A 27,408-nucleotide genomic window follows, 5' to 3' on the forward strand; every position below is an offset into this window, starting at 1 on the left:
TATAATTTTCGCCACGATCAAGTCCACAATTTACTTAATTCAAGATCAAGACATTTATAATCTTCTTTTCATTACATGATGTTATCGTAAAAAAATTGGTTTAATAAGACAGCTGAAAAATTGCAATAAATTGATTTTGACAATAAGTTTAGTTTTTAAGACATAGAGTTGAAAGAGCATGCTATTTTTATGGTTCATAACTTGAAAAAAGTAAAGAAATGGCACACTTAGAAACTCGGAAAAGATTTTACTATTAATCTAATTTCATATTTTTTTCAGCATAATTTATTTCATAGAATTTTTTTTCTTTTATAAAACTCTTGATTGCATGATACAGATACTTTACTGTTTTGAAATGAAATATTTCGAAAAGTGCTGTTACAGTGCTAGTAAAAGAAATTTTACTAGCACTCTGTACAACGAAATACAACTCTTTGAGAGAGTTTATTTATGTATTTCTTTTACCACGAATTATATTATATTAAGGTACATTATCGTATAAAAATTTTGAAGCACCATAAAATTACAATGAAATGAATGAATTAAAATTTTGAGACAATATTTAAAACTCAAGAGGAAAAATAAACTTTAATTTTTGATTCTAGGAAAAATTTTTAGTTTTAAATGTTTTTAAGTAATTTTTTTCCTCTATTTTGGTGACAAATATGATTTGGACTAAATATTTTTAAAAGTATACAATGCAGGAACTGTGAAAAGAGCTGAATTTGTGAAGTTTTTCTTGTAGTTACTGTGTAAATTTATAATTATTAATTAATATTCATTTTATCATCAAAAAACTAAAACATAAGGAGTTTAGAAAGTATTAGAGGCAATAGCCCAAACTTAAAAAATTATATAAACTCTAATGTTAATTTAAAAAGCAATTGCAACAATGCTATTTAGAAATATATTTCAACAATGGTTGTCCAATAATCAAAATGATTCGTTTTACAAATCTTACAAATCTTGTGTGAATTTAAGTCAACAATGAAATTCTCTTATTATTGTAATTTGTTCCATCTTGATCATTTGAGCTGTTTGAAATCAAATGCTGTGAATTCAAATAAATTTAGAAAAAAGCGTATTTATTTCATCTAAGATTTAAAATGTGGAGAGGTGTGAAAAAAACTTCTGATGATAAACGTGCTAAACGTGTCAAAGAAGCAATGGGAATATTGCAAAGAGAGAGAAAATATATTAGCCTTGGCTATATTGGATCTGGCTCATTTGGACAAGTGTTCAGAATGATAGAGCCCTTGAACAAATCTGAGCTGGCAGTAAAGATTGTGCCCTACGAGATGGTGTCAAAAGCCGAGTCTGAGTTGTGGACAAATCTGAGCCATCCCAACTTAGTCTCCTTGATAGGCATGCACAAATTAGAGAGACAAAAAACCTTTGTCTTCTTGATGCCAGTGTATCCAACCACATTGCTTGGCGCCATTCAAGACTTGACTCCATGCAAGGGAGCTTACAATATCGTGAAGTCTTGGCTGAAAGACGTGCTCCAAGGTTTGGACTATCTCCATTCTAATGGAGCTTGCCATCTTGATATTAAACTGGACAACGTCCTCATATCAGATGAAAATTCGGCACTCCTGTGCGATTTCACATTCTTGAGAGATTCTAAAAAACCTCTCCATAAGTACGCATTTAGTTTTTTAGTTATTATTTCATAAATGAACGGATTTAATTATTTCTGCTATCAAAAATATTTGAAAAGGGAGAGATTATTATTCTGCGGTGGTAGCTCTTAATTATAAAAAAAATATTGATATAAACACTAATTTGAGTTTAATTTTTCTTTTTAATTTTTTTTTAAATTTATTTAAAAAACATTCTTTAAGAATATTCAAACAATTTCCTTGATTTCGGCTGAATTATTTATAGTTTATAAGTATTTAAAATTAGTTCTACATAATTATTTATTTTAACTAGTAATGCGTACAAAGATCCTTAACAAGAGCATTTAAAATTGAATGTTTAAAAAAGAATCGTGTTATGTTCATAAATAACAACACCTATATTTTGAAATAATTATTTTCTGAACTAAAGACTATAAATAATATTATGCTTTAATTCAGGATCATTATTTACAGCTTAATGATTTGAGGTTAAATGGATACTGTTAAATGCAGTGGTAGGCAACTTAACTTAAAAAAAAAAATTTACTAACACACGAATAAAAAAAAACTGTTTACCACTAGAAGAACTATTTCCTTAAAGTTGGCATCTCTGTTAATACAATTTTAAGGAAAGTGAATCGAGGTTTTTATTTCCTCCCAAAACAAGATTGTACAGAAATTGTAATACCAAACTGCTTTCTTTCATAAAACGGGAAAACAAAAAAGGTATTATTGCATTTCCGGAAGCATTTAAAACAGACTACTGCCAAATTATTATTGACACCAGTGGTGCTCAGTAAATTGGATATTTTGGTTGTAGGTATTATGGTAACAAGTACCTAACATACTAAAATAGATGTCTAATATAGCTTCAATGGTACAGGGTTTCTTACAGCTTTTGGAAAAAGGGTAGCAAACAAAAAAAATTTGTTATCGTAAAAAAATTCACTTGAACTTCGAGAATTTTTATGCATTTGAGTGAAAAGTTGAGAGTCCAGGAAATATTTTAGGAAACAACACCATTCGAAATCTGCAAGGTTTAGATCAGTATATAAAAGTAAATTGATATAACAGAGATCTTCAAGCATGGGTAAAAAAGTTAATTTAATTGTAAAAAAGTTAAAACCTTCAAGGTTAATTGTATAGAATTTCTCCTTAGTTTTAATATTATAATCTAGCTATTTTACCATAATTTAGCACTGTAAAATTTAAAAAAAAAAAAAACGCGTTTTATTTATTAACCAAAGACAAAATTTTTTGTTGCAGACACCAGATTGGCATGCCACTTGTATACCAACCACCTGAAGTTGTCTTGTCCAAAGGGAGAGAAAACCTTGATGGAACTAGCATAGACATGTGGGCCTTCGGTTGTCTGGCTATGGAACTACTAGGTTGTTTCGCCATAACAAATGCGGCATCCATTGGCGAGAGAAAAGAAATGTATACTACTGTATTTAACCTATTAGAGGTATAGTTTTATTTCATACTGTATGGTCTCACAGTGCGGACTGACCGCATGAAATAGTTCCCCGTAGATCACCAATGTCGGGAATGGGTAATCACTTTGATTAGTCTGCGAGGAGATGGAGGGAGTGCGGTACTCGCCCTCGTTAAACTGTTCTACCATATAAACAGCTCGACTTCACGTGAGGTTAGTGCGGCTACCAAAACGGGCGAGTCATTCCGTACGCAGGAGATCAAAATTGTGATGCCATGTCTTTGGATCATAATTACATCCTATTTACACGAGGATTCAAAAAAGGTGTCTGAAAGCAGTCTTTCAGTGTCACAAGCCGGAAAAAATATTTGTCAAACTTACACAATTTCTGACTTTAAGATTACCAAATTAGTGTTTGCACATTTACATAGTTAAGTCATTGATAACCCGATCTTACTAAATGTAAGTTCACGATTTTCATCCACAATTAAACATCGTAAAATAAGTAACCTGGCATTTACTTAACCACTTTAGCTTTTTTACTCGGAATATACCTATCTGTTTTTCTGAAAAACAAACTTATTTTTCTTTCAACTCACGCAGCAAGGATATGTAATGTAATGTGAGAAATTATCGGACAAATGCAGCATGAATTCTATAGGACTTTCCTAAATTTAGAACTAAACATAAAAAAATTGAACTTCTAACAACTATAATTATATCTAAATATATAATAGCTACACTTAACTTTATTTGCAGGAAAATGGATTACTGTGGCCAATAACAAAATTATTCAGTGCTGATGACCTGCGTGAGACAGATGTGGAACTTGCTCTCAGATTCATGAAAGAGTTCTTAACTTTTGACGCATCACATAGACTACCAGCTTCTGAAGCTTTGATGCATGACTTTTTTCAAAAAGTTGATGACAGCTTTCATGAAAACTTAGATGCTAAACAGACTCCGCCAAGCACTGAGCCTATGCTCCGTATTGAGCATCTATCAGTAGATGAATCTGCGATCCAAGATATTGATGCAGAAAAGCCACAGACGCCAAAAACTCTTTCGGAAACTGATTTGAAGCAAGTGACTGAATCCGAAAGGAGCGAGATTGTTACAGATAAATCTACGGATAAACAAAGTATGGAACAATCTGGAACAGAGATGATGACTCTCAAGTCAGAGAATGAGTGCTTTGTGGAACCTACTGATATTGACGAGTTAGAGATGGAAAAAAGGATGGCAAAAATTGGTGATAATACTAGGACTGATATGGAGAAAAAGATGGATCTCATTTTGCTCAAAATAAATGAATTGACAGATGAAATGAGATATCTGCGTATCAAAATAGAGAGGATAGAGAGTCTGATAAAGAGAAATTCGGATGACAAAAACATAAAAGACGAAGCAGTTACAAAGAAAACTGGCGAATCGGAGAATATGAATCTGATAAACGGAGTGTCTATTCTTAATAAACCTATTGACAGCGTAAGGATAAACACTGATGAAGTAGAGATTGTTCATAAAGGTGAGAACTCTTAAAACAAGTATATAAACAAACACTTTTTCTTTAAACATTTTTGTTAACTTCAATAAATGCATTATTCAATTACTTGACAAGATTAAACAATCACTTTTTCTTCAACCATTTTTGTTGACTTCGAAAAACGTAAAATTTAATTACCTAAGTATAAATAAAGACATAATGAGCACACTATTTCTTAACTATTAAGGGAATTTTGCAGCAACTTTTATTTCAGTATAAGTTTCATTTCTGCTACAAGTAAATTAATTAAAATAAATTTTCTCCTTTATAAGATGTATGAATTTTTTTTAAATGTTTATATAAAAGTCAGGTAATCAATAAGTAACGTGCAAATATGATTAATAATTTCATGCAAAACCATTTTGTGCTTAAATAAAATCTGTTCCATCAACAAATGTAACGCATGTAAATTTAAGATTGCGGTAATGTATGAGAGTTAAATGTATATCCGCACAGTTTATAAAGTGCCTCGTACATTCTGCAATTAATTTAAATATTTAAATCTGCAATTAATTTAATTAATTTAAAGTCTACTCATTGGGGATAGCAAATAGTAATTTCAGCGATGATAAAATAAAAACACAATCGAAATCTAACAAATCCTTAGAGCGGCATAAAACATCAAAACAAGATAAATTGTTCGTTGAAACAGCGAGGTGTTTCCAATAATCATCTTTTATAACTCTTACAAACTAAGATAAACAACGTTTAAGAGCTCAAAAAAAATTTATAAATGCAGACAGCTGTTTCGGATGCTCAAAGGGCAATCTTCATCAGTGCAACAGTTGCACTGATGAAGGTTGCTGAAGGCTGAACAGCTGTTGCACTGATGAAGGTTGCCCTTTGAGCATCCGAAACAGCTGTCTGCATTTATAATGTTTTTTTGTGCTCTGAAACGTTGTTTACCTTAGTTTGTATTTTAGCACAAAGGTCGCCCACTTGTGTGTTTATAACTCTTCTTTATTTCTTTAGTAATCAAACGGCCAATGTGTATAATTATTTGACTTTATTTTTGAAAAGGACAATAAAAACATATCACAAAAGCTTAACAAAACGATTTGTGTTTGTCATAAATAAATAATAAATATCCACATAGAGTCGCGAAGGCCTAAGGGATAGAGCGCTCGCCTCCCGATGAGGTCCCAGGTTCGAATCTCAGCGTTGACATGTCTATACGAATTTTGCCCCGTCTCACACCGAGAACAGTGCTGATGTGAAATATCCTCAATGGTAGATGGGATACTGGGTTATTACCCGCCCCCTGCCACCAAACTAACCATGAGAAGTTCTCTTGGTTTTCTTCTCTATATTACGCAAATGCTGCTTAATTTCATCGAATAGTCTTCAACGAAGGGCTAATTTGTCCCGATGCTTCATCCAGGAGTTCCCTGGATTGGACTAAAAATGACAAAGCTACGTAATTGAACATTGATAGTCGTATACTCAAAATTGGATCGGCTGTTCAAGGCCGGTTACGAAATATAAATAAAATATCTTTATAATTGCTGATTAAAAATATTTTTGACAGTATACGTTAGATCTTTCTTTTTCTAACATAGAGCATACCAAAATTAAAAAAGAAAAAAAGAAGGGACGTGCTTTGAATTGGATGAGAGCTGCTTGGAGAAATGTATTTTGTTTATTCAAGAAGCGAGGATCAAATTAACTACAAGTAAGTTTGTTATTCTATATTTTTTAAAAAAAAATAAACTCCGCACTTGAGAGATTAGGACACAAATATGTGGTACTTAAAAATTATTGTGCTATGCTCAGAATAAAACTTAAATACCTAAAATGGGGTTATAGATACGTGATCCCAGACTATTGAATCGCGTTAACTCACAAAACTAATTAAAAGATAAGTTACTAATATAATACTCATAATCGGAAACCCTTCAGCATTGCATATTATTTTAGAATCTGCAGATTTTTCATCTGTGTTATCCTTTCAATATATAATTTAAAAAAAAAAAAAAAAAAAAAAAAAAAAAAAAAAAAAANAAATATTGAAAAAATTGCTGGGACTCTTTTTTAAAATATCTCTAAACTTGTTTCTAAGAAAAATTAAAAAGTTGAATGGTAAACACTCCACAAAGAACAAAAAGTAAAGATTTTTTCTCTGCTGGTAGAATTTAACTAACTGTATACGAATTTAATCCATTTTTTTAGGACCATTTGCTTCAATTCAAATTAAACATGCTTAAATTTAAACAATATAAAATTATGTATAAGGACACTATAATTCCAAATTTTGTTACATGCATGTAAGATTAAGCCGAATATTTACTCTAAATAATATCTGTCTGACTGCTTTAAGTCCCATAGTGGACTGATCGTTAAGACACGGTTCCCAGCAGATCACCGAAGTCAAGCATCACTGGCTACGGTCAGTGTGTGGGTGGGTGACCACTTGGATCAGCCTGCGTAGGGACCGAGGGTGTGCGGTATGTTTCCTCGTTAAACTGTTCTACCGTAAAGTGCTCGACTTCGAGTGCAGGTCGTCGGGCTACCGAAGCGGGGGTGCCATCCCCTCTGCAGAGGATCAAAATTGCGATGGCATGTCTTCGGATCATCCTCAGGGATGTTTCCCAGACCGTCGCCAATAGCCCATTCTGCAGCTCTAGTGCGACGTAAAATGAACAACAGCAACAACAACTGACTTCTTTAAGGTTGCAAAAAATTTTAGATTCATGAGGATCGATTTACTAGGTAAATTCTACAACCAGGCTGCAATGAACGTTGATTTGAACATTCTTTCTTCATTATTACATACAGTAAAATTAACTCAAAAACTCAAGGATTTGCGTAAACATTTTGGGTCTAGTATGTTTAAAATGTATTAAACTAGGTGCTAGAATGGGATTTTAAAACTGAATAATAACCTCTTTCAGTACAATAAAATTAGCTCAGAAAAGGTCCAACGTCTGAATGAAACTTGTAAAAAGCTGGAACATTTTTTTATTGCTAAATGAAAAGATTAAAAGCTTGCCTTCTCTACCTCATTAGTTGCAGACAGAACACAGCAATAACTGAAAAAATGTTTCAGTTATTATTTTTTAGTCTTTCGAAATTGACTTGAAAACTGCTCAATTTATAAAAAAAAAATACTAGAATGCACCAGAAAGTATAGGACTGTTTAAAAAATAGGTAAGATATGTGAAGTTTGCAAAATTATTCTTTTCCATTTTTTCCCAGGATTCATTTTAAAAAGGATTTGTTTTTTAAAAATTCATTCGAGTGATCGAGTGTTAAGTGTTCGTTTCAAAGGAGCAGACAAGTATATTTATATAAGTAATACATACAAGTATATTCTTCTGAATGTACAAGTTTATCAGGAACATGAACATATATGTTCCTGATAAACTTGTACATTCAGAAGAAAATAATAAACTAAACTTGTAAACATGAACATTTGAACATTTTGAAAAAAAAAATCTGTTGCTTTTGGAATAAAACTATTCTGAGATTTGAAATCCCCATACCTGAATTAGGTGAGATCAAATTTAACTTTAAAAATCCAACAAAAACTTTATTCCCCAGTGTAATTGTAGAAACTAGAAAATTAATTTTTGTCAGATAGATTACAATTCAATCTAAAATCTCGCTTTCTTCTTACATTAAAATTTTTTTGTACGCCTTTTTGTTATTAACATTATAACACAAAATATCTTTTCTTCTAGATTACTCTGGCTCTTGATTTCGGAATAAAATAATTATTGACAAAGACAGTGATTTTGCTTTATGAACAATTGGAGTAAATGCAAAAAGAGATTTAAATCTGGAATTTACGTTTCAAAATCATAAAACGATGATGACTAAAAAGTTTTCCTTTTATTCATGTATGACAAACTATTGTTTTGCATGACGGACAATTGTTTTGCAAGACGGACAGTTTTAGTTTGCAAAACGTGATTTAAAAGTGAAAATTTTAATTGCAAAAGTAATAAAATGATTATGACTGACTGAAAAGTTTCCCATTTACTCATGCATGACGGACTATTGCTCTGCATGATAGACTATTGTTTCACAGGAAGGACTAATGTTTTGCATGACGGACAATATTAGTTATTGCCAAACGAAACTTAAAAGTGACAAATTCCATTGGAAAAATAATAGAATGATGATGACTAAAAAATTTTTCTTTTACTCATGTATGGCAAACTATTGTTTTGCACGACGGACAATTGTTTTGCAAGACGGACAGTTTTAGTTTGCTAATCGTGATTTGAAAGTGAAAATTTTCATTGGAAAAAGTAATAAAATGATTGTGACTGACTGAAAAGCTTCCCATTGACTCATGCATGACGAACTATTGTTATGTATGACTGATTGATGTTTCACAGAACGGACTATTGTTTTGCGAGACGGACAATTTGAGTTACAGCAAAAAGCTAAAACAATTTTCTTTCTTATATTATTGCTATTTCTTCATTGTCTAAAAATATTATTTGGTAAATGTTTCAAAATTTATTTATTTTCCTTTTAAGGAAATAAAGAATTATTTTCATATTACCTTTTTGTTGTTAATTAATTAATATACATGCATTGCAAACATTTTATTTATAAATTTTTTCAATCAATTATCTAAATCAGTCGAAAAACACATTATTGAAGTATATGAAAAACTATTTAAGCATTTTTTTATTATTTAAATTATTAATAACGGAAAACGTTTTGATTGGTAATGTATAATTTAGTTTTATTAATGGTAATATATACATTTTTCTGTTCATATGTTAGAGAAAAAAATAGACAATTTGGCGTTTCGTTGCAACAACTTTGTAGTAGTAATCAGATGGCATTTAATCTAGGGCAAATCTGAATAGTCTGATTAACTGATAATGTTGATCGAAAAAGTGACATTTTCTGGTTTACTGTTAGAATTTAAATGACAACAGCGATTGATTTGATCATCAGTGCTACTGATGAAATAAATTTGTAAGAATGTGTGATTCGTGTCAGGCAATAATTGAAGAGATCCGACACCATTTGACCTCTGTAATGTAATTCTGGCGCATGATATGTGTAGCACAGAATGAAGTCATTTGGAAACGTGAATTATATTGGAGTATACAGGGTGCGTTCTGAAAGTAATGCGCATTTTCTGGGAAAAATAGATTTATTGATCCTATGGGTACAAATGGTTAAAATTCTTCAAAATAGTTCCCTTGTGCATCAATACACTTGCGGAGACGATTCTGTCACGTCTGGAAGGCACCCTGGAACTCCTCAATAGGAATGCCTCTCAGGAACCTTGTAACATGAGCTTGTATGTTCACCACCGACTCCCATTGCTTTCCCTTCAGCTCTCTTTTCAGTCGGGGGAGCAAAAAAAAGTCACACGGCGCCAAGTCAAGGCTACAGGGAGGCTGGGGCACCAACTTATCAATTCCAGCAATTCTTCACTGCGCAAAACTCGAACTTCTTTTTGCTCCTCCGTCAACACCTTCGGCACAAGCTTCGCACAGAGCTTTTGCATTTGCGAATCCTCCGTTACAATCCCATGTACCACACATTTTCACAAGTTTAGGGTGTTAGCGATTACCTGAATGCGTAACCGATCTGTCTGACTTCAAAACTTCACGCACATGCTGGACGTTTCCATAGGGTCGGGCTGTTGTTGAGCGTCCAGAACGAGGCTCGTCGGTGTCCTTCTCCCGACTCTCCTTTGAGGCCTTGTGCCTACCTACCACACTGAGATCTCGAAATGCATTCCTCCTTAAAGTCGTCTTGAAGCATGTGATGAGTTTCCGTCGCATTCTTCCCAAGTCGCACACAAAACTTTATCGCGTACTGCTGTTCCAGCGAACGAATACTCCATCACGCCGTGACTCGATGGAAAAAAAAAACTTTGCGCGAAGACGTGTCCTACCGCTCCTACTGCCCGGAGCGACCTGAGACCAGGCTTGTTTGGAAGGACAAATCCCCCACCACATTTTTTGATCTAGATCTGAGTGCGCTGCGATCAATAGTCGCGCCACAATAAAATCATGCGCATTACTTTCAGAACGCACCCTGTATTCACTAATAAATGTTTTGATTGGTTTATTTAACCTGATATCAACGTACATAATGGATCGGTTGGAGAAATTTGTCAGTTTCAAATAGAAGCAACAAAACCACACGCAGTATTATTCGGCATTGAAAATGTTGCTAATGATCGAGAACAACCTGCGATAGTCGAGATTTTATCATATCAAGGCAATTTTCCATTTGAATTAGAACTTTGTGCGCATTTTCAATTTTGACTTTTTAAAATTATCGTTGATTTTACATCATTTAGGTTAATAGAAACATATTTCAAACATGCTAGTCACGATTCTCCCTTCACGGCTTTTTTACCCTTTTTTTTAACCCCAATTTCATTTTTTATTTTTATTTTTTTAAACTTTGAATTCTCTCCCTTTCCTTCCCTTACTGCATTTATCTTAAATGAAGGAGCAGAAGAAACTTGTAAAAGCGATAATAATTACATGGTCTTTCTTTCAACACTAAGTTTTAAAAACTAAACTTGTCAAAATCAATTAATTGCAATTTTTCAGCTATTTTATTGAAACAGTTTTTTTGCTATAACATCCTGTAATGAAAAGAAGATTATAAATGTCTTGATCTTGAATTAAGTAAATTTTAGTCACGAGTTTGGCAAAAAATATAAAATATTCAATACAAGTTTATATAATTGAAAGAAGCATACTTCCAGCTGAATCAGGAATTTACAGTTTAAGTGAAAACTAAGGAGCCGTGCATAAAAAATTTCACCCTTTTGTTTTTTTTTAAAAATATTTTTGATCCCTTTTGTCAGAAAGTGTCACACTTTTTCCCATTGTTACACTACACGTCAGCAATATTTCATAACCATATATTTTTAATTCCGAAACAAAGCACAACGTTTTTTTTTGTTGTTAGCCATACTGTTGGGGTGTTACACTTCATATTACACCTACCCCATCCTTTGTCACAAACTTTTATAATTTCACGAATCGCCTTCCTCTCCTCCAAGCGTAACATCATTTATGAAGGATCCTTAAATTAAAGCAGTACTATAGAGGTTTGATGCAGATATTATCTGGATGTGCATTAACTCGGTATAATAAAGCTTTCTTCATATTATTGTGATTGCTTTCTTCCTTAATTTTAAGGAGCGGGTGACATTAAAAAAACGTCCATGTTTTCCTAATTCTTAAAGAAATTTATTTTCACTAAATTAAATATGACTAATAACAAAAATTAAAATGAGGTAAGAGACATGTTGATACACTTGGTGTTTTAAAAATAACATGGTAAAATTGAAAGGGTAAAGCAAGCATACCTAAAAAAAAAAAAGAGTCAAAAATCTAGTATGGTCGATAGCATGGAGTCCCCTGGTGAGAGAGAAAATTGTAAATTAAACAGAGGGCAATAAAGAACATTTAATTTTTACTGCATTCCTATTTGTGATGAATATTTACAACAAAATTGCGTTTGTGGAAGGTGCGTTCATTTTTTACCAGACTATTGCGGCAGCAAGATGTGTTCAAGATATCTAATATGTTTGAGAAGGGGTGCAATTCCATGCAACGTTAGTATAAGCAGAGCATTAAAGTAGTATACAATAATTTAAGGTGCGTCTAGTCTGATCTTGCCAAAGCATTAAACATCTTCCAGTGTTCTACTAGTCATAAATATGAATAAGTGCAACAAATACATACATGTGTGAAAACATAGCAAAAATTAAATTTGTTAGAAGAGGCCATTTTTCTTATCTACAATAAATCTTTTAATTAGTTGGACAAACTTTTATAATATAAATTTTTTCCTTGATTAATTTGAATATATTTAATGCATAAGTAAAATTGTCAGAAAGAAACGTTGAAGTTAACAATTACTTTCCAACAAATCGGAGTTTTAGAAATAATTTATATGAAGCTCATAAATTAAAATGGCTTTTTAAGAACGTCAAATTTCAACTGCTGTGTTTCTGCTGACGGTAAAGTGGCCAGACTCATATTTTTTTACAAGTATCTTACTCTCTGAAAATTTTCAGCACACCTAAGTAATTTTAATTATCTAATTTGCAAATTGAACACCGAAAAAAGGAGCGACGTCAGTTAGGATTTTTTAATGTTGACTTATCAGTCAAAAAGTCTTTGAATTGCACAAGTTCGTCAAAAAGTCCATCATCAACATCTTCAAAGTATGCTTCCTGAAATGGCTTTACTGTTTCCAAGCATACTGGTTTCTTATTGGTTAGAAATCCAAACCTTCTTTCGAGAAAGCTGTAAGCTTTTTTTCTTTCACTTAAATGAAATTTCAAATTGTCACAAATGACATAGTGTGTCTGAGTTAAAAATTTTTCTCTTGGGGACAAATTCACACTTTCACTGGTGCTATCATCTAAAGCCTTTGGTATTCGANTAATTGATAATTTATTTAATAATTACAATTTGAATTTTAATAGTTTCAACAGTTTGGTTAAACAGAGACTCAAAAGCATTTAAATGTGATTAATTAAGCTTATTAGCAAATTGCAATATTGTGATAAGTAAAAGTTTAAATCATTGTCATAATATTCAGGCAATTGAGTTATAATTTTTTTCTTCATAATTGCAAATATCCAAAATAATTTTCCTCCTCTTATAATCCCCAGGACTTAGTATTTAATTAACCGGAGTCTAAATGGAGCAAATTTTTTTCGAAACCAAATACTTCTGGGGAGGGGGGGGGGTAAAAAAAGAAGAAAAAAAACGAATTACATTCCAATCTTTTTTGAACAACAGTTGTGTCAACTTTAAAATTCAATAAGAGATATAGAATAGAAAATTAAAAAAAGTTAAATGCTTGCTTTCATAATCGCACACACAAACATTGCATTAAAATATTGTATAATGATTTGTAACTATTTCATATGGATAATATATCTTTATTGTATACAGTTATTAAAATAAAATTATAACATTAACACACTACAAAAAATTAATTAAAATTTTTATTGACTAAGTTTGAGGTACAATGATTTCAAATTTCTGTAAATGATCTGGTTTCTTTTTCCAGCCATCAAATATTTCTAAAACTGCCTTTTTTGCACTTTGATAATCTTCAGCCATCAATTTATAGTCTAGATAAGTCAATTTAGTATCATCTTTAGGAAAATGTCTATAAAAATATGATTTAAAAAGAAATTATATTTTCTAAAATATTAAAAATTCATTAAAATTATTTTAATTAAATTTGTATATTTTTATGTAATAAAGCAATAACAAAGAGTGCAAATCATTTAAGTATAAATTTTACAATGATATTTTAAGTAGTAAATAAAAAAAAATGTCCTTTCTTTTTACATAACTTGTAAAAGATAAGAGCTCAAATGAATTTTCAAATTTCGTTATATAATATTTTAATTTAAATTGATTTTATAAAAAAANAAAAAAAAAAAAAAAAAAAAAAAAACGCTAGAAGAAAAAACGGAACCTAAAACTTGAATTTTATTCAAACAAAATGACGCAAAACATTATCTAACAAACATAATTGAAAAAAGTATAATTTAGAAGGAAAAAAAATCCTAATTTCTGAAGTTAATTCCAACTTATATGCTTGATATAAAAATAATCATAATTCTTCAATTCATCTCAGAAAATGAAAAATATAGTGTCAAAGGTAAATATAATAATATAAATAATAATAGAGAGTAATAAATAGAGGTAATAAAGAGAGTAATAGAGTTAAATAGAGGTAATAAAGGTAAATAAAATGGCTAGTTTTGTTCAAAAAAAGTCTGCTGTTCCTATACAGCTTATGTTAAAATAGCCAGCAATGAAGTCGCTTTTTTTAACTACTGAAACGATTAATCGATTTTCAAAACTTTCCCTTTGTTTAAATCCTCTCATCTACTGGAAGATTTTTTCAGAAAGTTTACTTTTTTGAATATGAAATTTATAATTCAAAAAAATTTTTTGTCAAAAAATTTAATGCACGCATATAAACACTAAAATGTGAAGAAAAAAAACCCCACTAAAATGTATACTATAAAAAAAAGAAAGAAATAAAATATTGAAAAATAGTACACACTACTGATAAAAGTAAAAATTCTCATAAAAAAATGTAATTATTCATCTAAAATTCTGTAAAGTTTAGTAGATTCTCTCTTAATGTATCAAAATCCCTTTACCAAACCACCAATCAGAAATAATTAAACTTGATAAACTTGCAAAAGCATATACAATACGTAGTGATAAAGAAGAACCAAACAGCAACAAATTTTTGATGGGAAAAGACTAACCGTTAACACTGCCTAAATAATTTTAATTCATACAAATGGCTCAGGTAAATATTGTGACAAGCCACATTTTTTCAAAAGGCAGTATTTTTACATCAAACTATTACTTGGCATTGTTTTTAAATAAGTACTTTACTAGTTTCTAAAATTTCCATTAGAAAATATCACAAAACATTGACACATCACAATACACTCATCATTTAATTATTTATACAAAAACAATGTATTTTTTATCAACATGTTTCCTTTAATAATTTAAATATGTGTTTATCAATGTATTGCACTAAGCCCATAATTTATTGATTGCAGTCGCAAATTCTAGAAAATCAACAATATTTTTTAAAAATGTGAAACTGTTTATATGATTTAATGAAATAGACATTTTTCTCAAATAGAAAAAAAAACTTTTAGCTTAATTTATGCAATTAAGAAACTTTCATAAATGAGAAAAAAAATTTTTTTTTTGATGTCTTTTTCATTGATAAAATTTTTAGGATGATGCAAATTAGATTATTTAAAACACCATTTTTATAAATTTTAATTTGCTAAAAATCAATTGTAATCAACTGCAGAAAAGAAATCAAAGCATTTGAAGAGAAACTTAAGTCATAATGATAACCATGCTAAAAGTTAATAAAATTCAATAATCTATTAATTATACAAAAAATATTACAGTTTAATTTTTTTTCTTCAAATTCCTATTCTTAAAAATTTTACACACAAGAGAGTTCTTGGAAATCAGCATTGCTCTGCCTGATTATTATTTTTTTTAAAAATAAGAATATTGTTTGCATTTATTTATTTTAAAACAAATTCTTATTTTGATGTCTTCAAAAATCTAAAAACAGAGCAAATAGTAGGAAAAATTTAACAAATTATTACTATTATAAAAGAAAAAGAAAAATGGAAAAAAAAATTCACAGATTTTTTTTTATACTTTCAAAAAATGCTGCAAAAAAAATTAATTCTTTTAAATGAATGCCTTTGATTACTTCTGGTAGCGTAAATTTTGAGAGCATAGTTTGATTTTGCACTTAACTAACCTAGCAACAATTTTACCTTGATCCCAGTTGGGTTCAAAATTGGCTCAATATAGGTCCTTTACGAATATACGAAGAGGGACCAATATTGGGATGCCTAGATTTTTTAATATTGGTTCCTTATGGAGACAATATCAACCTACATACGGCCAATATAGGGCCTATAGTGGCTGAATAATGAATATAGGGTGAATCTGACAATTCTATATAAGGCTGATATTGGTTGTAAAGTAGCTGTAAAATATCCGATGAATCGGACAATTTTATATCGAGCCAATGTGGGAAAATAGCGGTCCTCTGAAATCTTATTGAGCCAAGATTCATGAATATTGGTGTAATGAGGACCCACGTTATTTTGCTGCTAGAGTATTTCAATTAGATTCTAAAATAAATATTTGTTGAAAAGCAGAATTGAATATCTATCATAAAAAAACCGCACTTGGGAAAGTGCTAAGGTAGCATAAGCCTGAAATTTGTCTTCAAATATACTTATAAAATTTTTTTTAAAAAATTACAGAATTATAATTAAATTGTAATAGAAAAGTAAATTGAAAAAAAAATATTTGAATAGAACTGTATTGCATTCATGTTTCTTTTGTTTTATTCAATTTACTATTCTATTCTAATTTAATTACATGTCATTTTAAAATATATAAAATGCTGATGACAAAGTCAATATTGTGCACATTCATGATTATGTACGTACTCAGTGTATGATCCTAAGGTAACAAGTCATTTTTAATTAGCATATACAACATGATCTCAGCATTTATTTAAGCTAGTTTCTGTTCCATACCAAGGAAACAAAAATTTACGCAAATAGTTCTATAAGGAAAGAAAAAGAATATAAGTTTTATTATTATTATCTACAGAAAAGTTAAACTAAGACAAAAATATGAGCATAATTTTTTTAAAACTGGACCACTACAGTTTTTGTGTAAAATAGAAATACAATAAAAATTTACAAANTTTTTAATTAGCATATACAACATGATCTCAGTATTTATTTAAAAATTTATTTAAGCTAGTTTCTGTTCCATACCAAGGAAACAAAAAGAATATAAGTTTTATTATTATTATCTACAGAAAAAATAAACTAAGACAAAAATATGAGCATAATTTTTTTAAAACTGGACCACTACAGTTTTTGTGTAAAATAGAAATACAATAAAAATTTACAAAAACACTTATACAGAAAAAAAAATAAATACACAATGTATTATTTTTAAAAGAACTATACAAATGATGTCTTTGACAAGGAATTACGTTACACATATGATTTTATCCACTTTGCTCTCTATATATTTGCTTAATGATCTTCTTACAAGCAAGTAATTACACATCAATATATACTTACTTTAAAATTTTATGAGAATCTTTAAGAACTAAGCTGAGGAAGTTTTCAAACAATGCACTTTTGCAAACACCAATCCTAAAATGCATAAAAATTATAAGCAAAAACATTTAAAATTTATAATTAAGTCAATAAATTTGTTTTCTTTACTATTTTATAATTTATTATATGAATGTACCACAATAAAATATATTAATAAAAACAATACACAATTTGTATGGAATTAAAAAAAGACAACTTAATATAGAATAGATTTGATCATCTAGTAAGCAGAGGTCAATTTCGTTAACAAAAAAACAAGATAATTAGACACAACTTTGAAATCCCAGCACCCAGCCAAAGTGAGTTTCTAATCAACACCTAAGGTAAAACGAAATTTTGAAAAATATGAAGATTTTATCAACACAGAAAAATTTTAATTTTGACTTATTTCTTCAAACAGCTAATATGTAACAGAAATAATTTCAAATATAGGTCAACAAAATTATGATTGTTTGTAAATTATAAAACAATTTTTTCAGTAAAAAAATAGGTTGGTTTCCAAACCATTTTTTCTCCTTCTAAGAAAGAGGTGTGTATTTACTTTAACTGGAAAAAAAATAATAATAAAAATATATTTTGTATAATAAGCAGGATATTTGCGATTTCAGAGCTATAATTTATTCATTAAAACCTTTAATCAACTACAATTATTTTCTTAAAAAACTAAAAATTTCATAAAGTAAATATTTAGTTTGAGAAATTTTTTTATGCCGAATACAGTATCGTTTTCAAACAAATTTAATAATGAAGATGTAGCATTAAAATACAGTAGAGAAAGATTATGGCTGGAAATGACTTTTTTTGTAATAGAATGATTGCTTCTTGAATTTGTAATTAAAGACATCTAATTAGACATTTACAGTTAAAAATGTATTTAAATATGCTATTTGCAATTAAACCAAATTACATCTTTTGCTTTTAGGATAAAATGACAGAATTAGTTAAATTGTATCAATTATTCAATGTTTATGTGGCTCCCAAGAAAGCTACAACCCATGGAATTTCTGAAAGCTCTTAAATCTCATTTAAATTCATGGTTTATAAGTTTCTCTTTTAATATATATTATGTAACTAAAAAAACTAATAAAATAAATAGTTTTTGGTAGCAATACTATTTTGAAAAATTTTAGTTAGAAGAATGTGAAATAAGTTAAGACTAATAGTAATAATAAAATTATCCTAAAGAAGTTTTTAGTTTAGTTTAGTAAAAAATATGAAAAAGTAAATTTGGCTATAACAAACAATTTTTGTTCATCAAATCCATTTAAATTAAAAGAAAGAGTTGTCAGTAGGTTCTTTTTAAATATCTCACCTAGAGTGTGGTTTGTCCATATTCTTTTTTGTTATTCCTTGTTTTCTTCCATTTACGCTGACATTTAAAAAATTAGGTATATCACACCAAATAATTGCTGTAAGAAAAATAATGTTTTCATCAAAATAAATGCCAAAAAAATAATAAATACACTAATAAAGATCTTTTTTAAATTTTCTAACTAACATGATGAGCATGGAACAGCATTTTCATTTTCTTTCATTAAATTTTCTTTACTAAATTCAAAAGAAAGGTTACTCTGCAGAATTTTTGGCTGATTAATCTTATACAGAAATGGCAAATTCTTGACATTTAGAAGTCTCTGCACTACTGCTCTTTCAACAGCAGCTTTATTTAAAGGACATCTGAAAATGGAAGAAATAAAATCTATAAAAAATAAATTAAATAAAATATCTCTTTGTTTTAACATTTATCATAATGCAATCTTTAGAGAGAAAAAAAATTAATAAAATAGATTTATTTTTATAAAATTTCAGTGTTACTTTTAAATAATTTTCTGATTTTTAATACAATACAAGTTACATATATATTAGCCAGAAGGAATAATTATATTTTTAAAAACAGGTATAAACAGGTTTTTGAAATTTTATTTCTTAAATAAATTGTTGTTGTTGTTGCTAATTCCCATCTGGTCTGACTGCTTATTTCCAATTTTAAAATACTTAATGCTGAATAAAAGAGAGTAGATAGTATTAAGTAGCTTTGATCAAACAATAAGAGCATCTAGGTATTCATTTAGTGGTCCAAAAACTGAATATGGTAGACAAACTTGAGAAAAAAAAGCAAATGTTAAAATTGCATAACTAATGTTAATTAACTAATTGCATCATAATGTAGTAATTGCTTAATATTTGTTAAAAATATACTATCGCTTACACCCTAAAACTAATTAGGTTCATTATCCCATAATGATTAAAGATTAGTATTTATTTAAATTAAATGAAAAAAAAAGCTAATGTAAGCTTAGTGACAGATTCAACATATAGATTAAAATGCTTAGACCAATAAATGAAGAAAACAGAAAATGCAAGACCTAATAAACTATTATGTTAAAAATTAATAGTTAAAAAATTCTAAATAAAATCAATTCTAAAAGAGAGAAAAACAATGTTTCTTTNTGAAGTTCAACATGATGGCTAAAGGAATGAGTCTTTGTGTAATTGATTAATTAAAGTAATTAACAAATTTTGTTCAACATGAGTAAATTTTGGAGATGCAATCTCTTAAAATATCTTACAACCTCATTAAATTACTACTATGCAGATAAATAAATTATAAAAAAAATATGTTTCCAACTTAAAATAATAAGAGTAATAATTTTTCTATATGTAGATATCACAGAAAAGGCTATAGTTCAATAGAATTTTTCTAGAAAAAAATAAAATTTTCCAATTTTAAAATACTTAATGCTGAATAAAAGAGAGTAGATAGTATTAAGTAGCTTTGATCAACCAATAAGAGCATCTAGGTATTCATTTAGTGGTCCGAAAACTGAATATGGTAGACAAACTTGAGATCAGAGAAAAAAAAAAGCGAACTTTACAATTGTATAACTAATGTTATAGTATACATCATAAAGTAGTAATTGCTTAATATTTGTTAAAAATCTGCCATCTCTTACACTCTAAAACTGATTAGGTCCATAATGATTAAAGATTAGTATTTATTTAAATTAAAAGTAAAAAAAAGCTAATATAATGTTAGTAACAGATTCAACATATAGATTAAAATGCTTAGACCAATAAATGAAGAAGCAGAAAATGTAAGAACTAATAAATTATTATATTAAAAATTATTTATCTAAAAATTCTAAATAAAGTCAATTCTAAAAGAGCAAAAAAAATTTTCATTGATGGTCAATTATACTGGCAATACATGAATACAAAGCACATCACAACATGTAAATTAGAAGCATCAGCATTTAAATTAAAATTTTTTTGTATCAGACACTTTCAAGTATGCAATTTGAAAAATTTTAAAAATCTAACTTATGCGTCGAACAATAAAATTATTACAACAATTGTATTGAATGCATGGCATTCAATGAAAAAAACTATTTCTGTTACTTTGAAACATATTTCAAGACAACTATTTTGTCGCCTACATGTATAGTTTTAGTAACATTTCTAGAACATTTGGCGACAATTGACACCATACTAGCATGAACCTTATATATAGATGTATATTGTTATAGAACTGACTTACTTACTTTCCAAATGTAATAGAAGATAGGTATATTGGATTTTGGAGGCAGAGGGAAAGAAGAGCACCTTGCAGACCACAAATATTCCAAAGAGCAATTTTATCACTGCAAGACATTGACCACGTTGGATCTCCTCGGCCAGGTTTAGTTCTCAACACCCCTGTTACGTGGAACTTTTCTCCGGCTTCTTTTGGATCCTGCTCACCAGAGTCAACACATTTAGCTCCTGTTCTTAATTGAAACAAAATTGTTATAGTAAAATTAATTTATAAACTAATAAAAAAATTAAAATATGAGAAAAACTATTAGGAATCTTAAAAATAATAAGGGTAGAATATTAGAGATTGTTTCTAAGAGTGGTCAACATGGCATGTCACAAATGACATGGGCATGAAAGTGAACCAATGTGGGTGTGTAAATGAAACAATAAAGCTTAACAAAACTGATGTTTCAAAATAATACAAAATTATAACAGCATAATACCTAAATAATGATAGGATACATAGCAAAAGCAAGCCATTTGTGGTGGCAAAAGAAATACATTATGCAGTGAAAATCAATGCCTCAGTTTCATAGGTGTATTATGCAACATGAATAATATTTGTTAAAAATGTACATAGATGCAGAGGAATTAGATGCTAACAGAGTTGGGAGCTGAAAGATAAATTGTGCTCAGTGTTTCCGTGAAAACAAAATGATGAGAAAAACAACACTATCCATAACACTTTACCACAATGGTGGATTGGTTGCATTTTTACTGCAAAAAGCATATCTTGCTAGATCACCACAATATCCAGATTTTCCGCATGTGATTTTGTCCCATGGGTGTTTGTAAAAGTTTGTGTTATTGTGCCTCAGGGACCAACAACTCATTCATATTACAACTGTTATCACCAGCATTGATATGGACATGCTGCACAAAGTTTGTCAAGAATTACATTTAAAATTTGATACATGGCATAAAACAAAAGGTGCACACATCAAACATTTAAAAAGAGTAAAATTCAAAATTCACTCTTTTTAAATTACATTTACAAAATTAAAATTGCGCGCATGTACATTTTCAATTAATACATTTATACATTTAGAGTAGTGCACCAATGAAATTGGAACATTCTTTCCGATTCCCACTGCATTTTTTAAAGGGAAAAAAAATTCTAATTTGCTTATTTGTAAAAGCATTCAAAAGTTAAATGTTAGTTAAAAAAATAAATAAAATAATATTATCTGATTATAAGGACTTATATACAACAACCCACTGTGTAAAAACGTAATAAAAAATATAAATTTTATTTAATAANACTATTAAGTAAAAATAACAAGTACTAAAAATTTATGAAGTCATAAAATCTTAATTAGATTTCTCAAAGAAGCACAATTTATTTAAGTGCAAATTTATAAATATACACAAATATTTTCTAGCATATTCTTCCAAGTAAATAAAAATTCATTCACTAATTTAAAAAAGAAAAAAAAAACTTTTTTAGATTAATTCAGTTAAAGAATTTCAGAAACACGCAAAAATTTTCTTACTAAATTGCTAACATTAATGACATTAAAACTAATAATAGTTATTTTTATTGTCAGTTAAAATAATTTCTATTTAAACTGACAATAATGAGAAAAAAATCATTATTTTATAAAAAGGCATTCTGATTGTAAAAGGAATAAAAAGAGGTACCATCATTTGCAAATTTTTATTGCTGTTTTTGCACTGCTATATATATATATATATATATTTGCTATAAGTAGATAGTAAGTATAAAAATGTTTTAATCACATAATCAAACATTTTCTTAATAATTTCATTTATTTTTTAATAAATAATGAAATTTTGTTTAATACTTCAAATCTAATCAAATTTTCCAAATAATTACTTTTTTACTTAATGATTTAATACTACATAAAATTAAAACTATTAATTTAATTAATTGGAATATTTGGTAACAAAACTGAACTCACAAAGCTGAGTTATATAAGTCATATGTATAACTATAAAATAAATTGATTAATGATACTATTGCTGATTTTTCAAATAAGCTAATGCTCCATCTACTATCAGTACTAAATTGAAACTTTTTTTTAATAGATAAATTTAATGTATTACTTTAATAGTTGTAAAAGTGTATAATCGAAAAATTTTGTCACTCTGTTTAATTTGTAAGATATCAAAAAAATAACGAAAAATTGGAAAATGATAAATGGATTTAAAAGAAGAAGGAAAAAAACAATAAAAATATAGCAGAAAATCTAATGCAATGAAAGGAAGAATATTATGTCCGTTTCAGTAATTAAGATACAATTATGAATTCACTGATAAAGTTACATTTAAAAAAGAAAACCTTCTTAACCTTTTTTTTAGAACGAGAATACTGGCTGGAAACATTTAATGATTCCATTGTGAAACAATAATCTCATTTCTCTGGAAAATAACAAAAAATTGGAATATGATGAAAGGATTTAAAAAAAACGAAAGAAAAAAACAATAAAAATATAGCAGAAAATTCTAATAGAATAAAAAGAAAAATATTATGTACAATTGAGTAATTAAGATATAATTATGAATTCATTGATAAAGTTACATTAAAAAAAACCTTCTTAACCTTTTTTAAAATGGGTATAATGGCTGGAAACATTTAATGATTCGATTGTGACACAATAATCTCATTTTTTTTGGACATTTCAAAGTCTATATTAACTCATTGTTTATACTAATCAATCAATTTCAAACTATTTACCAATTTATATCTTTTTCATTTCAAAATCATAAAATTAGTTTTGTAAGGAACAAAACACTAAAATTAATAGACAAGGTACTCACCTATAAATATCTGGAACTGAAGAAATAGGACATCCAGGTTCATCTTGCACATTTTTAACATTTATTTCTGTGTGTTTCATCTTTAATTTTTTAACTTCTGTTTCTGCAGATTCTTCATCCACAGAATTGTCTAAGGTACGTTTTGCAGGAAGTAGTTTGGGAAATATAGCTGCATCGCCACCTGAAATTTAATAAGATATAGAAGCAATACACTTTCTAAGCAACAATATCTTGCAAAGACAAATTATTTAATATAATAGGCTACTTTAGATGCTAAACAAGTTTGCTCATTTTATTATAATGAAGAAATAAAATAAATTTTATTTGATCACTTTTTGGTGATTAAGCAAATAGTTCATGAAATAATTATACAATCCATATACTTTAAAATAAATATTAAAAAAATTTTTTTTTAGAAAATTAAAATAGCAAATTTTAAAATTTTTGCAAAGGATTGGCATAGTTTTTAGCTTTAAAGTAACTTTATTTAAGAAAAAAAAATATATATTTGATGAAAAAATTAAAAAAAGAACTTTTCATAATCAATCATTATTCTTTGCCGATTTTAACAAAAAACACCAATAGTTTTACATTAGTAAAATGTACCTGTTAATTTCAGGAATATGTAATAACCTAATGAAAATAAAAGGGTTAATTTTAATTTTTTTTTCATAAACAAAAATTCTAAATACTGCAATTCTAATTTCTAGTTTAAAAAACATTTTCTATTTATTAATTGATAAAGTTAATTAACTTCAACTTTATACTTAAAAGCTCATTTCTGTCTTTCAGTCTGAATCCTTTTAGCCCTTTACATTTCCAATATTAACAATATATATATATATATATATAAATAAAAAAACTATGAAGCATTTGTGATGCTTCAATAAGCTATAAAATTAAGACATAATAAATGCAAACAATAAAATTGCCACATTTAAATACTAATTAATGTTATTATAACCAATAGTTGGTGTACATTTTTTAAGTGACCAACAACTAGAAAAATACTATTGTCACTGATCATCTGATATGTTATAGAATATAAGGTTGAAATTTCTGAGTGATACTCATATCAAATTATTTTCTGCTTGATACATAATACAATAAGCGATTGAACATTTTATTAATGATTATTCATACATAGTACTTTTTACAGCATAGACATTGCATGAATAAAGAGAGAGGGGTAGTAAACAAATGCTATTGCATAATTATAAACCTACATTCAAAACTCACATGGAACATGGCTAATAAAAAGATGAAATGTGATTTCTGGTCTAGTTTGAAACTTGTTCTTGCTCTCATCAAAAATTAAGACTTCTGAATCTTTATTGTCAAACACCAATAACATGTGATAATAAATATATCTGTAAATAAAAAAATATGAAAATAATAATACATTTACAAAAGAAAATATTTAATAACTGATAAATATACTGTTTGTCTACGATAGGTACTCTGTCCGCCACAAAGTCTGCGGCAGTCTGGTGCTATGGAAACAAGAAGAGAGCATTTTAGGGAGGGTGGCTTCGATGAAGAGGTCTCCTTTTCTTTCGCCTTCGATGATAGCTTGTATGGGGAGTATACCAGATTGGCTGNTATATATTTTACCTGCAGCTGTTTGTTTAGGAAAAAGGTTATATCCACATCTTTAACGCCTTTTTTTAAAATATATATATGACCTTTTGACCATTAATACATATCGCTTTTTAAATTTTTTTAAAATAATTCCTTAAAAAATTTAGATTTAGTAAACAAAGTTATTCCACATTTTATTGCAATATATTTTTAATTTTAATGTAAACTGCAAAAAGGATATTAGGTTGGATGAGCATCGATAGTTAGACCTTATTTTTATATTTGTTAAAAGAAATTATTTATTTTGAAATACACAAATTGAATGTATGTAAATATATTTGCAGTTTTGATTTGATTACCAGTGTCGGGATTTGAAAGGTTCTAGTGCATTAAAATTTTATTTATAATACATACTTAATTAATATACACTAATAAATTCTTTATTAAGAAAACTTCAATTTAAGCAAAAAGAATTTTTATTTAAAAAAAAATAAAGAAGGTATTTTTAAAAATTTAGATAGTTAATAAATATTTCCGAAACAAAGAAAACTATGATTCTTAGAAAAATATATTTAGTTCTTATCTTTATCCATTAAATAAATTAAAAATGATTAAAATAATAATAAACCTCTGACACATGCTCGGAAAAACAGGAAACATTAATTCAAAGGATTTTTAAATTAAAACATTTAAAACTCTCAACAGAACATGAATTATAACTTTGTTTATAAAAATCTCATTTCCAGTTCATTGTTATTCTCATTATAATGAACTAAAAACACCTTCTCAAAAAAAAGTTAATTTATTTTTACACTACAATACGACATTAAACATAAAACATTATAATTGGTTTTCAGAAAAATATTTCACATACCGAATAAGAGCTCTTCGGACAAGTACTTCAGCATGACTATCAAATACAACATTTCCTTAATAAAAAATTGACCTAATGTAATATTTCATTATATAACATTTTAATTACAGACATATTAATGAAATTTTAAAATGGTTTAAGATTTTACTAAATTATAATTTTAATTATAGCTAGAATAAAATAATAATCTAGAGGGTTTATTAATTAAAATAATTAATTTATACATTTTCAGAGTAACATTTATAAACAATTAAATAAAATACAAATAAATCACACATCTATTTATTAAAACATATTAAAATAAGTGTGGTTTGTTCACAAGATGAAGATAAAATTATACTAAAATAAGAGTTTGATAAAAATTATTTTTTATTATTTGTATTATATGAAGCAGTGTATGAAATAGATAACAGGGGCTTGTCTAGGTTTTTCTGAGAGGTATCTATTTTATCAAAATTTAGACATAGTTTGTGAAATTAAAATTATATAAACAAATTAAGACAAAAATATGGTAAAAATATAGATTTATCGTTGCTTACGGGATACAAAAATAAAATTTTAAGAAAAAGTATTTTGTGAAACTACCGTTTTTCCTGAAGTGGAATTTGTGAAGGTACTGCTAAACGGTAGTAAATTTGGCCTGGACAGATCCCTGGATAATAACAATTAAATTTACTATAACATTAATACCTATTTTACAAATTTACCATTTTTGGTCAGTTGAGAGAACCCCAGGCATTTGGTCCCTGTACAGAGGGTCACAACTTTGAATCCTATAAATTTAATAATAAAAAGAAATCATCAAAATATGAAATTTTTAAAAATATATAATATAATGAGTTATTGCATGCTACCAGAGTTTAAAGAAAAGAAGAATGAACTTTTTTTTGGATATACAGACAAGCAAATTAATACACCATAAGAATTATATATTACAAGATTTACTTTTATTCGTTTTGTTGAAGAAAACAATACCGGCAAGCAATGTCCATTCTTTTTTGGATTGCGGTTTACCAGTTTTTGGTAGCTTTTTAAATTTTTCAAAGCATAATGAAGAAATCTTATCAGCGAAATTTGGATCATGCTCAGTGTAACAACTATCCATGCTGCGATAAATAATTGTGAAATATTTAAGTTTCTAGATTTAGTTGATATTTTAATAAAGTAATTCTAATAAATTATTCACTAACGGAATAGGTGAACATCGAAAAGAAACATTTGTTGCTATTCGTTTTTGACTACAGTTAAGTAAAAAGTTAAGTAAAAGTATATGTTGATATAAATATTGTCTTCCTGATTTTC

At 28.2% G+C, this 27,408-nt stretch overlaps 2 protein-coding genes across 2 annotated transcripts; one reads left to right on the plus strand and one right to left on the minus strand.

The window, feature by feature from the left end:
* Positions 1-1,106: 1,106 nt before the first annotated feature.
* LOC107448679 (cyclin-dependent kinase 1-like) lies at positions 1,107-4,602 on the plus strand. Its single transcript, XM_016063975.2, has 3 exons — positions 1,107-1,642; positions 2,889-3,090; positions 3,820-4,602. The coding sequence occupies exons 1-3, from the start codon at positions 1,107-1,109 to the stop codon at positions 4,600-4,602; spliced, it is 1,521 nt and encodes a 506-aa protein (XP_015919461.2).
* An 8,951-nt stretch (positions 4,603-13,553) lies between these two features.
* Positions 13,554-27,374, minus strand: LOC107448678 (Adenosine deaminase, tRNA-specific 1). Its single transcript, XM_043044713.2, has 10 exons — positions 27,052-27,374; positions 26,814-26,879; positions 26,107-26,161; positions 24,891-25,021; positions 23,652-23,832; positions 20,837-21,061; positions 18,793-18,971; positions 18,607-18,703; positions 17,256-17,330; positions 13,554-13,738 (listed from the first exon to the last, which is right to left on the minus strand). Exons 1-10 carry the CDS (start codon positions 27,209-27,211, stop codon positions 13,579-13,581), a joined length of 1,329 nt encoding a protein of 442 aa, XP_042900647.1. The 5' UTR covers positions 27,212-27,374; the 3' UTR covers positions 13,554-13,578.
* Positions 27,375-27,408: the final 34 nt, after the last annotated feature.

The sequence above is a fragment of the Parasteatoda tepidariorum genome, chromosome 10 (assembly GCF_043381705.1).
Source record: "Parasteatoda tepidariorum isolate YZ-2023 chromosome 10, CAS_Ptep_4.0, whole genome shotgun sequence".
Classification (NCBI taxonomy): Eukaryota; Metazoa; Arthropoda; class Arachnida; order Araneae; family Theridiidae; genus Parasteatoda; species Parasteatoda tepidariorum.